At 42.5% G+C, this 13321-nt stretch overlaps 2 protein-coding genes across 2 annotated transcripts in view; both read right to left on the reverse strand.

The window, feature by feature from the left end:
• The window catches only part of ACYP2 (acylphosphatase 2, muscle type), a 177147-nt gene that overhangs the window by 162591 nt on the left and 1235 nt on the right, over positions 1-13321 (reverse strand). The window contains exons 2-3 of the mRNA XM_014532069.1: positions 7122-7201; positions 5356-5418 (exon numbers count right to left, since the gene is read on the reverse strand). Coding sequence (XP_014387555.1) covers positions 5356-5373 — 18 coding nt within the window. The 5' untranslated portion in view covers positions 5374-5418; positions 7122-7201. The remainder of the gene's footprint in view (positions 1-5355; positions 5419-7121; positions 7202-13321) is intronic.
• Positions 578-2040, reverse strand: LOC102244118 (WD repeat domain phosphoinositide-interacting protein 4). Its single transcript, XM_014532068.1, has one exon. It carries the CDS (start codon positions 2023-2025, stop codon positions 943-945), a length of 1083 nt encoding a protein of 360 aa, XP_014387554.1. The 5' UTR covers positions 2026-2040; the 3' UTR covers positions 578-942.

The following is a 13321-nucleotide window of genomic DNA, read 5'->3' on the forward strand; positions in this document are numbered from 1 at the left end:
AGCTGCCTCCTGCACACCCCCCACTGGGATGTGCCCGCAACCAAGGTACATGCCCTTGACGGGAATCGAACCTGGGACCCTTGAGTCCGCAGGCCGACACTCTATCCACTGAGCCAAACCGGTCAGGGCAACAGTGTGTTTCTTATCCCAAAGGAAATGACAGTATATCTGGGAAAAAGGCATACTTACATTAAAACTTGATTAATAAAATAAGAATATGAATAAGTGGGAGACATATTGAACTATTTCTAAGGAAGGGTCAGACACTGCTTTCTGTAAGATAGGGAATGTAAACTGGACCTTGAAAGATGGGCTGGGTTTTTTTTTGTTTTGCTTTGTTTTCTATTGATTTCAGAGAGGAAGGGAGAGGGAGCGAGAGATAGAAACACCAATGATGAGAGAATCATTGATTGGCTGCCTCCTGCATGCTCCACACTGGGGGTCGAGCCCGCAACCTGGGCATATGCCCTGACCTGGAATCGAACCATGACCTAGTTCATAGGTCTTCGCTCAACCAACTAAGCCACACTGGCCGAGCTGGGATGGGGTGGTTTTTTTTGTTTGTTTGTTTTTGGGGTTTTTTTTCACTATTAATTTTTATTCAAATTCATCATATCAAAGATTGGCTCTTTCTGGGAAAATTTTTTTATCCCCACAGGTTGGATTAGGGCACTTCCTCTGGGGCCCTAGTACTTTTCTCCAGGTTGGGAGCCCCAGGGCATCTGCTGCCCCTTTGGGTCCCTGGCCTGGCCCTGTGGGCACACAGTCCTTAAGGACACAAGAAGTACTAGGGAGAAACGAGCTGTTTAGGCATTGCTCTAAGGAGTGGGAAGTGTGCACCTGCCCCATTAGTGCTTGCTGGCTGGTGGCTTTCAGCACTCCCACTCCCATAAATGCTTTGCACTTTGCCACTGCAGGTCCCTAGCACAACCCACGGGGTCCTTAAAAGTCATCATCATCACAGATGTCAAGGTACACATCGAAAGCCTCTCTGTTGCAGTTTCCATCAGGAGTGAAGACATATTTGTGGAAGGTCCCATCTACACAGATGGCAATGACAGAGTTGACGTTCTTGGAAGTGTTGCGACCAAAGGCGCAGATGCAGGCGGACTCAGCAGGCACTGTGAAACTCGCCAGGCTCCACTGAGAGTCCACGTATTGTCCAATCATAGCCCCGACTTTGCCCACTCGAGCTAGCGCAGAGCGGCGGTTGAGGCGGGTATCCTTGAGGGCAAAGATGTGGACCGTGCCCTTATCACTGGAAGCGCACAGGAAGGAAGAGTCATGGCTGAAGTTGATGCAGTAGAGGGTGGCAGGATCAGTGCCTCGGCGTAGTTCCACCAGTTTTTCCTTGGACTGTGTGTCAAAAAGGCGAATAAGGGTGCCCTTCTGGGAGGCCGAGGCCACTACGGTGCCTGGCTGGTTCAGGGACACACAGGCCACGTCGCTCTGATGTGCGTTGATGGTAAATGGCGCAGATGAAGTGCCTGGCTTTGTGCTTGCCAGGTCCACAAGTTGCAGACTCCCGCACTTGTGTCCTGGGAACACTAGCAGCTGTTTCTCCAGGCTGGGGCAGAGGTCACAGAGCCCCTTTGGGTTGTCCCAGGTGTCGAACTCAAACAGCTTCCGGGGATTGTCAGGGAAGGAGTACACATAGATGCGGTTCCTCAGCACAATCACAATTTTGTCATGGCGCACGCGCACAGCCAGCACTGCCTTGGTGAAGGTGAACTCCAGCACCAGCTTGTCCTTGGAGGCCTTGCCCTCCCGGGCATCATCCCAGATCAGCACTGAGATCTCTGAGAACTTGGGACTGCTACCACCACCCACCAGGGCCAGCAGGTTGGAGCGGTACAGCATTTCCACCAGGCCCATGCTGCCCACCTGCTCATGGTCCAGGTGCCCCTTCTCCATCAATGGTTCCACGTTGTAGATGTGTACACCTGTCTCCATGGCACAGCAAAAGCAGCTTTGGTCTTGGTTGAAACGCAGGCTGGTCACCCTTCGAAGTGGTTGCTGAGTCATGATTCAGGACTGCTTCCCTGGATACAAAAGGGGATAGGCTGGGCTGGGTTTTTGATAGGTAGATAGGGAAAATGATGTGACAAGTACAATAGGAAGCATTGTGTGAGCAACAAAAAATATGTAAATATAAATGAAATGTTGAAGTAGGTTCCACATGGATTGACCAGAGAGAACACAAAGTTAGATAAAAACAGAACAGTAAGGTGGGGCCAGTCTTATGTTAGCCTTGAGTACCAGGTTAGAGTGTCTGGGCATTATTTTGTGGATTGTTTTAAAAGGGAGACACTGAATAAATATTTTTGAGCAAAGGACTGACAGGATAAAGTGATCATTTAGGAGATTAAAAGATCTCCTATAAAGGCCAGAAGGAGAAGAGTTAGGAGACTGTCTCCAACAATCCATAATCTGAACGTGTGAGCTGCAGAACTGAACTGCTTGAGGAGCTTGACATTAGCAACAGTGGCAGAGCTGATGTAGCAGGCGTGAGGATGCGTGGCTTGGATGGCCCTTCAGCTGGAAGAATATGGTTAGCTAATAGCAGCCTCCGGCCCAGCACCTTTGGGTCCTACCACAGCAGCATTCAAGCTGCGGTCACCATCTACCCGGGAAGCCTGCCTGTGACTGAGCATGGCAATGTGACTAGGGTCTAGCCATTTCTGGCCAGTGCAGGACTTCTCTACCAGGCAGCCTTTGCCCCGGAGCTTCCCACTGGCTCCGACTTTCCTAGATCTCCATCAGGGTCTGAGGCTCTCCCTGTCCAATCCCGTTTCCTCCCTTTTCTTCCACAGGTGGCAGGTCAGCATCGGGGTCTGTAGAGCTTTCCCTAATTAATCCTCCTTCCTCCCCCTTTACCTCTTATAGGTGTCCTACCACACTCCCCAACTACTGGGGGGGCGGGGGGAGGGGGAGGAACTTTGGAAATATGAAAAGTTACACATTATTCAAGTAAAAATTAAACTCATAGCCTGAATTAAATGTGTCTAATAAAGGCATTTCTAATTTTATTTCATGGACCAGAAAACTAAGAAATGTGATAATAGTGATTTTTGGATTGAGAACAACACCAAGGTCACACTGCAGATTTGAATGAGATTTCTGCATTCTGAAATCTTTTCTCTGATTTAACTTGAGATTAAGTACAAGACGAAAGTTCTATTTGACATTTTTTTAATTTAGAGAAACCAATTTATTTTAAAGAGAACGTTTTCATCTCACAACTGAAAGTAATAATGGGATAAGTGGGAGGAGCCAAGCAGTTTTCTGAGACAAGTACTGCAGCTGGGGTTCAGCAAATACGAGAGGCAGTAGACACAAGAACTACGTCCTTCAGATAGCAAAGATCCCTGGACCTTCTTTGAAATATATTTTATGTCTGTGTTCATGAGGCACTTCTGCGAAAATGGAAAGATGCTCCTGTCATGGCAGGGTTGAAAAAATAGATATGAATGTAAAAAGAACTGTCTCAAAATACACCAACTCGATATTCAGAATTTAACGGAAACGCTAGATGACAGACTAACACTATCAGCTAAACATAACCACTCTTCCTGTTTTGTTTGGTGGGGGAAGTTAGAGTGCAATGTTAGAGTATGTTTTGTGTGTGCGTTAGGCTGGGGGAGAGTAATTGGCCACCGAGTTTCAGTTGCTCAGAGGTAAGAGTAACGTGGGAATGAAATTGTTACACTGAAGTAGCTTTGAAATAATATGTAACTATTTGGTTAAATGCCTAATCATTTCATTCCTATTTTTTTTTAAATATATTTTATTGATTTCTTACAGAGAGGAAGGGAGAGAGATAGAGAGTTAGAAACATCGATGAGAGAGAAACATCGATCAGCTGCCTCCTGCACATCTCCCACTGGGGATATGCCCGCAACCAAGGCACATGCCCCTGACCGGAATCGAACCCGGGACCCTTCAGTCCGCAGGCCGATGCTCTATCCACTGAGCCAAACCGGTTTCGGCTCATTCCTATTTTTAACTGCTACCCGATACAACAGTTTCCTTGAAACATTTCAATAATATAAATTCAAATTGTTGCTCTCAGTCCTTAACCCCTGCCTAGCATGACCTCTCCCCTGCCAGTTTTCTATTTTACACATTTGCTATCACAAATTATTTTCCTCCTTATTCTACAAATTCCCAATTTTCTACTTTTTCCTCACACCTTTCATATCTTTTTCACAACCCTCTACTCTCAACTGAGGACACTGCCTCATACTTCCCTGATGAAACAGAAGCCATCACAAGTTGCTCATCATCCCATTCCCAAATCTATAATTCTATCTGCATCTGTACATTTTTTTCCTTCTTCCCTCCCTTTCAATGAAGGGAGCATCTCTTCTCCCATTATTTTGTTCCTGCTCTGAATCCAATTCCTCTTTCTCCATGTCATTATCTCTCCCTTCCTAATAAATCATTCTTTTTTATTTTTAATATATTTTTATTAATTTCAGAGAGGAAAGGAGAGGGAGAGATAGAAACATCAATGATGGGAGAGAATCATTGATCCATTGCTTCCTGCATGCCCCACAATGGGGATTGAGCCTGCAACCTGGGCATGTGCCCTAACTGGGAATCAAACCATGACTTCCTGTTTCATAGGTTGATGCTTAACTACTGAGCCACACCAGCTGGGCTAATAAATTATTTTGATCCCAAACAAACACGAGTTAGTATCTCTCACCTATTAAAAAAAAAGTTTTCTTGAGTTATAATATCTTTAAGCTACATTCTCTTCTTTTGCTTCCTCTCATAGAAAACTTCTTGAAATATCCTCTCTATACATGCTCTATACTCCCTCACCAAGTCACATTTTTTAAAAAATTTTTCACTGGAAGATATGTTTTTACTGATTTTAGAAAGAGGGGAAGGGGGAGGGGGGGGAGGGAAGGAGGGAGGGAGGGAAGGAGAGAGAGAAGTGTATGATAGAAACTTCAATCCATTGCCTCCCGTATGAGTCCCCACTGGGTATGGAACCTGCAACCTAGGCATGTGCCCTGACTGGGAATCGAACCAGCAACATTTAGGTGCATGGGATGTTGCTCCAACCAACTGAGCTACACCAGTCAGGGCACTAAGTCACTCTTGAATCCTCCCCAACCAGTTTCCTTACCCTGCCATGCATCTGAAATTGTGCCTGCCAAGATCAACAATGATCTCTACAGGGTAAGGCAAAAGTAAGTTTACAGTTGTGAGTATGCAAAACACAGTTTATTCTTTTCATTATTTATTAATTATTTTATTATTTTCCATATGAACAACTGTAAATCTCCTTTTGCCCCAACCTGTATAGTCCCAATCCATTGGCCACTGTGGTCCTTACCTTACTTGATTCTTCAGCAGCATCTCTCTCCCTGGACACGCTCTCCACTCAGCATCCGTGCTGCCACTCTGCGCAGAATAGTGAAGACAGCAGGCTTGAGATGGTTATCCTTCCAAGGAGCTTACAACACTGGCCCTGAGCTAGCATTTGGGAACTTGATTTTCAACAGTGTTCCTATGGTTCCCTAATAGAACGATGGCTCACTGTGCCTAGCTAGACTATATAAACAGTGTGGTTTATGCTGAACACCTGCTTTCCTTCTGGGAACCTGGACTTTTGCAGGCAGAGGGTGCCTACATGATCAGACCCAGTAAACAATCTTGGGCGCCGTGTCTCTGATGGGCTGCCCTCAGTAGAAACATCACAAACATGTCGCTGGGCATTTTCATTTCTGGGGGAAGAGCATGCTCTGCGTGGCCCCTCATGGGAGGAAGAGGACATAAGGAAGCTGCCCGGGATTCCTCCAGACTCCAGCACTGTTTTCCCCTTCTAGCCCAGAGCTGTGTGCTTACTACATCACTGTGATCAATCTTAGCTGGGAGTACAATTACATGCTGATTCCAGTGAGCCTCGGAGAGAATATCCATATCCGAACAGAGAGCACTAACCTGCCCTGGTTTTCCTTTTCTCTTGCTCCTTTGTTGGTTTGTCCTGCTCTGTCCCACTTGGAGGCTTCAAGGTTTTACTGTCTTCTCTTCTCTATCCTCTTTTTCAGGTGATCTAATTTAGACCCTTAACATTAAATATAATATCATCTATATGCTGACAACTTCAAAATTTATATTTCCACTAACTCTAGAAACTGAAATCCAAATGCCTACTGGTACTTGAATCTTCACTTAGGATCTTGTACTGCGGTTGTTTGTTTGTTTCTTTGTTTGGTAAGATTTTTCCGTTTATGTTCAAAAAGGATTAGTCTAAAATTTCCTCACTCCATTTTGGGGTCAAGTTTGAATTAGTGCTAGTTCCTAACTGCAAACTGCCAAGGCATATTTTTAACCTTCGTCACTTATCTCTAAAGCACCTCACTGTTCACCACTGGCTCTCTCTTCAATGTACTGGCTATTTTTGTTATGACAATGACAATGACGTCCAGAGTTATCTTTGTAAATGACAAGGCTCCTCCTGTGATGCCCCTGCTCAGTGCTTACGGGATAAACCACAAACACCTGGGGAAGGCATGCACGATTAGTTGGAATCTGGTCTCAGCTTTCCTTGTCTCTTCTCTTGCCATTATCCACACTTTCTGTGCTCCCACCACACAGTAGTCATGGCTACCTAGCCTACCCAGGCCTGCTGAAAACGCCAGGGCTTTCTACATACTGATACCTCTGCCTGGGGAATATGTATCCACCTGACTTCAGGACCCTAATGACACTGCTCAGCTTCCCCCAAATGTCTGGTGACTGCCCATAGCACTGTATTCATATAACTGAAATAGCTCTGGGAATAAAAATCTAAAATTCTTAACCCAATTTACAAGGCACTGTATGATTTAACTCTGTTTACCTTCTCAGCCTTATCTCCCCTTTTCCCTTCCCTCCCTGAGCACACAGGTCTTTTCAGGGCTTCTCAAATGAGCCAACTTCTTCCGCCACGTCAAACTCCCCCTCGTACTGTTTTCCTAGCAGGATCGTTTCTAATTCTCCTTCTGAACCCATCATTCACCAAATTCTACTTCCTCAAAAGAGTCTTTCTAGGCCCCCCTGTTCTACACAATCAGAGCCCTCTTCTTCCTATTAAAGAATTTAATGAAATTATAATTAAATACCTGTAGGATGAGTTGTTTGATGTCTGCCTGCTCCACTAGACAGAGAGCTCCAGGATACCAGGAATTAGACCAAAATGGATCTTTTAGGAAAAGAAATATTTTATGTTAAATTTTAAATTGTGCGTATTTTTAGCATACAAATCTCTTCTCACCTGAACCTGTCTATATTTTATTTACACACACATAGAAAGCTTTGTGTGAATGGTTTGTGGTATGAAAATTATTAAATTAAGGGGGGAAATGCCAGCTCCATGTTTAGATGCAAGCATTACTAAAACAGGGACAACAGAAGCCTCATGGTAAGATGATGACTCAACAGAACTAGTTTAGCAGAAGCTGAAGTTTAGAGCTGAGAGTGACTATCGAAACATAAGCCCCCATCCTCCAAAATTAACAGAATTATTGGATGAGGCGTTAAGTATGTCCATCTGTGTAAGGGAGTTTGAATTATAGTCAGTCCTCAGTTAATGTCATCAAAAGGTTGTGCCTTTAAGCGAACCAATACAAAAAAACACACAATTTCACCATAGGCTAACTGATATAAACAAGAGTTAAGTTCCTATGTTATCTTATCAACATTATAACTAAAGGACATTGAGGACCTGCAGTGGTTTCATCTAGAGATCTTAAGAAGATTCCAACTGACATTTGTTACAATTTTATCTGTTTACTTGTTTGTCAATCCACTAGACAGTGAACTCCTTATGGACAAGTACTGTGTCATTCATTTTATGATCTCACACTTGGCACTCAGAAGGCAGTCAATACATGTTTACAGAATTAATGGATATATATTTCACGGTGGAGAACTAGGGATTTAATATTTCACAGACCCTTCTTGTGGGTCTGTAAATTAATATATACAGACTGTGGAGAATTAGGGATTTAACAACAGATCAGATACAGATGATCAAAAAATTCTCAGAACCAAAAACAGGTCTGATAAAGTTATTGAGAATGAGGTAGAGCGACAAAGATTTGAGAAGTGTAAGAAATAATGGAGATCAGAATGTAAAGGTACAGATATCCAATAGGAAGTCTATAAGGAGAAAACAAAAAAAGTTGTGAAAATAGATGAAAATTTTGTAGACTAATAAAGGATTTGAATCTTTTAAGAAACACGTATCCCTTGCAAGATTAATAAAAAGCCCACATGAAGTTACACTGTAGTGAAATGGCAAAACGCCTAACAAAAAGAAAAACTGTAAAATAATAAGAGAAAAATCCATTCCTTTAGCTATGAAATCTTCCTTGTTAAAAACTGAACTCCATATTTGAACTTTAGTGCAAATGAAGTGAAGTGGATAGTATGACTGGATAAAAAGGATTTTTGGATGACATATTCAAAACTTAAAAATCATACAGGGACTAGAAAAAGTCCTCATTTCTCAGGTCCAATATTCTGGTGTCTTTTAATAACTGTAACAGCTAGAGTTTGGATATTTGATTATACTAGAATGACTCATTTTTAAAGATTATGCTCTGGCAACAGAGATTCATTCACTTGCCAATATATCCCCAGGCCTAAATACATCACATATAGAAAAAAAGCAAGGCAGGAGAAGGCATGAAACTAACAACCTATTCTTTTGTTCACTGTTAAGAAGTGAATTATCAAGTAGTGGGCCAGTAAGTACATCAAAGATAAATATTTGATTGATAACTATCCCTGCCAATTCCTCCACCAATATTTTCCATGCAGGGATATTGTATGTTCTGGGTCTTCTAAGAAGGGTGATTACAGTCAGCTCCTTCAGGGATCTGATAAGAAGCCAATGTCTCCCTAAGGGTCTGAGTGAAGGAGTAATGGGCTGTTATTGTTGGCAGAGTATTCTGAGCTCTACGAGATACAAAATGCTTGGAAGTTGGTCTGGGGAGAAAACTGACCTCAGATTTTGGATTATTGTCTTCAGGGATGAGAAGACTACGTCACCCAGAGAAACTTAAGGTCTCCCAACCTTCTCACTTCAAGGGGTTTCAATAGTATTTTCTATTAAACTTCACAAGAATAACAGAAAGAGACTTCATCTCTTTTGCTCCAATAATTCTTTTTTTAAATCTATTTTTATTGATTTCAGAAAGGAAGGAAGAGGAAGAGATGGAAACATCAATGAGAGAGAATCATTGATCGGCTTCCTCCTGCATGCCCCCTACTGGGGATCGAGCCCACAACCTGGGCATGTGCTCTGACCTGGAATCGAACCATGACCTCCCAGTTCATAGGTCGATGCTTAACCATTAAGCCACACCAGCTGGGCTCCAAGAATTCTTTATTCTTTGCCAGTACAGACATCCAATCCCAGGAAACTTGGCATCACCTGGAACTGCTTCTTTGAAATAGTAAATCCAAACATTCCTGTTCCTCCAGATCCCATGCTCAGGCTAATCCTTGTACTGCATCAAGATCTGAGTCCATTGACTTCTACACTCTCTGCTTATTCTGCCCTTTTCTCTCTTCACTTTAACTTTGTGAGAAACAGTTTGCCACACAACACACTTTTTTGGTGTATTGATTTTTTAAGCTTATTATTTTTTAAGATCCAAAAGACTCCAGAAGAATCTTTGACCTCCCCCCTTAACTACGTAAAAAAATTTAGTAGAGGACCTGCTCCAGGAAGAGAGATATTATTATAGATAACTATAGTTTAATCTGAATTAAGTGTGATAGACAGGAAAGAACCTAGCCAAGTCTTTAATCAAAGTCCTCTTGGTGTCCCCTTGTTAAAGATGGTCCAACAAACAGTTGTTTACCAAACATTTGCTTTTTCACCTCCATGTGAATTGCCTTCTCCTTTGAAGCCTCAAACCACAAGCCCAACCCCCCCCTGAACCCCCTCCCCGCCTCCAGAATGACATATAAACCTCAACTGCCCAATTTGTCTTTGGGTCCCACATTCTTATGGAATCCCATAAGTACATACATAAAAATGTGGTCATTTTCTCCTGCTAATCTTTCTCATATCAACTTGATTATTAGACCAGCCAGAATAACTTAAAGGGGTAGAAGGATGTTAACCACAATCTCAAATATTCTCAACTCAGTTATCTCTGTTTAGAGAAGAAAATCCAATGAGATCATGTAGGTAAAGCACTGGCTGAGAGAAGTGCTCAGCCAATGCTAACTAACACCACACCTTCACCACCACCAACAGACATAACATTCCCTTACTCCTTTGTCATTCTATCATACCAGCCTGTAGGTACACAGCCTGAGCTGCTAAACATTATTGGAGAAAATCACTATATTGTGCAGACAGATGATGGCGTATTATACTTCCAACCTTCAGTGTCAAGCAATTCTGTTTCTCTAATTCGTTTTCTGAGTTTTGAGACTACTCTAAACCTCCCTCAATCTCCTCAAACCTCCTACCCATTCTCCTTCTTTTGCTTCACAGAAAACAAAATACAACAAAACAACAACAACAACAACACACACACCCCCTCAAAAAAAAAAAAAAAAAAAAAAAAAACACAAAACACAACACACCGAAAACAGGAACCATTGGAAAGAACTTCTCCAACTTCCAGTTACCAAATCTGCAAACCTTTCTGCATGTGCACCTCCCTTCCTTGCTTTTCTCCTCTGGCTCTGGAAGTAATCTGGATAACTGCTAAGGGCCAGACTCCACATTCTCTTCCATTCTCTGTCATCTTCACTCACCTATCTTCAGCCTCTCTCTCAAGCTACTTCTAGTCAATATTTAAACATTTAAATATATCCCACCTTCAAAATTTCCTCCTTTTATTTCAGCTAACTCCTAATCTCTCTCTTGTTCTTCTCAAAGTTTTTTAAAAAATATTTTATTGATTTTTAGAGAGAGGAAGGGAGAGGGATTGAGAGATAGAAACATCAATGAGAGAGAAACATCATCAATCCACTGCCTCCTGCACGTCCCTACTGAGGATCCAGCCTAAAATCCAGAATCAAACCAGTGACCTCTTGGTTCCTGGGTCAACACTCACCACTGAGAAACACCAGCCAGGCTCACTCAAAGTTTTTTAAAAACACAGTCCACATTTGCTGTCTCTATTTGTTTACTTCCATTTTTCCATCATTATTGTAATCTGGTTTCCATTCCTACACTTCGCTGAAACTATTCTTTTAAAAAAATAAATATATTTTTATTGATTTCAGAGAGGGAGAGGGAGAGATAGAAACATCAATGATGAGAGAGAATCATTGATCAGCTGTCTCCTGCACTCAACTGGGATTGAGCCCACAACCTGGACAATGAGCCCACAACCCAGGCATGTGCCCTGACCAGGAATTGAACCGTGACTTCTTCGTTCATAGATCAATGCTCAATCTCTGAGCTATACTGGCTGGGCCACTGAAACTCTTCTTAGCTGCTTTATCAGTAATTCCAAGGAACCCTCTCAGTTCTCATTCCATTTGACCCATCAGGACCTTTTGTGGGGTTAATCACTTCTTCTGTCTGAAACACTGTTTACAGGAATGCCACTTTCCTAGACCTCCTCCTCCCTCTCCCACTGCTTCTTGAGCATTCTTTATGGTCTCTCTCCTTTCTCTCTCTCAAACCCTGAGTTCCTCAGAGTTTGGTCCAGGACCCTATTCTTTTCATGCTGTTAAATTAATTAAACAAGGAGATCATTAGACTGAGGTGGCACTAATGCTTTGGCAGCCTACTTAAGCAAACCAAAATCTAGGTGTGCCTCAAGGTTATGAAATCTAAATGCCAAGGACAATCACAAACAGCCCACTAGGCTTGAAGCCATAGCCAATCAAATAGTTTCCTTTATTGGCTTCAACACCTTCTCTACTGTATAAGTCTTTCCCCTGGCTCATGTCAGTGGAGCACCCTTAATCACTCCAGGTTTGGCACTGCCCAGCTGGAATCAATGGTTGCTCAGATAGACCCCGGTGGGGTAGCTCAGTTGGTTAAAGCATTGTCCCAAACACTAAGGTTGTGGGTTCAATCCCTGGCGAGAGCACATATAAGAATCAACGTATGAATGCATACATAAATGGAGCAACACAACAAATCCATGTTTTTCTATCTCTCGCCCCTTCCTCTCTCTCTCTCAAATCAATTAATAAAAATGTTTAAAAATTGTTGCTTAAAATAAACTCTTCAAAATTTTAATTGGCTCAGTTTATCCTTTAACAATACTCTATATCTCATTCCTTCTAACCCATGTATATGCTAATCTATATCCCAGTTTAGATCACCTTCCTCATCCATTATGTCAAAATACTTAGCCATCCCGTAGGCATTCTGCCTCCAAAGCTGTTTCTGCGGTGTCCTCTATCTCAGGGAAAGAACTCGGACATCATCCTGTCTCTTCCCTCTACCTCACTCTTACAAACAGCTATCAAGCCCAGGCCTTTCTACTTGCTGAAATGGCTCTCAAATCATTTCAACTGACATCCAGGCCATTGTGTCACATCTTAAGGGATCCTCTGGTACCCAACCTCGTCTGTTCTAAATCATTCTCATTCAAAGCAGAGTGATTGCTCAAAAAATGTAAATGACATCATACCACCCCTATACTAAAATCTTGCAGACTTTCCTGTCGCCTGTAGGATAACACTCTAAAAAAATCCCTAACATTTCCTCTGTGGTCTCAATTCTTGCAGTCAATCTTCAGCCACTCTGGACTTCTTTCAATTCCTAGAGCGAATGCATACTTGAGGCCACAGAGATGTCCCCTCAGGTGAAAGATACTTTCTCCTCCCTTCTTTTCCTAACCAACTCTGCATTTAATCCTTAAATCCAATATACACCGAGTGGCCAGATTATTATGACCCCCTGACGTTTGCAGGCAAATTAGCTATAATTTTGTGCTGAAGTTGCTAGAGGGCCAAACCATTATAAATAGGGAAGCAGGTTGTTTACCACAACAGAAGTGATTTTTTTCTGAAGATATGGGTAAACAACGCGATTTAACAGCCTTTGAATGTGGGATATATATATGTGTGTGTATATGTATGTGTATATATATATATGTGTGTATACACATATATATACACACACATACACACACTGAGTGGCCAGATTATTATGACCACCCCATCAGTACTTCATTGGGCCACCTTTTGCCTTCAATACTGTGGCGATTCTTCTTGGCATCAACTCCACGAGATGTTGAAAGATGATGTGAGGAATCTGACACCGTGCCTGATGAATAGCACTGTCCAGTTCTGTGAGATTTGATGGTTGTGGAACCAGCTGCCTGAT

Source organism: Myotis brandtii, unplaced genomic scaffold (genome assembly GCF_000412655.1).
Source record: "Myotis brandtii unplaced genomic scaffold, ASM41265v1 scaffold84, whole genome shotgun sequence".
Lineage (NCBI taxonomy): Eukaryota > Metazoa > Chordata > Mammalia > Chiroptera > Vespertilionidae > Myotis > Myotis brandtii.

Excerpts from the sequence above, each read along its gene's own strand:
- LOC102244118 (XM_014532068.1), bottom strand. The coding sequence starts at position 2,025 with ATGACTCAGCAACCACTTCGAAGGGTGACCAGCCTGCGTTTCAACCAA.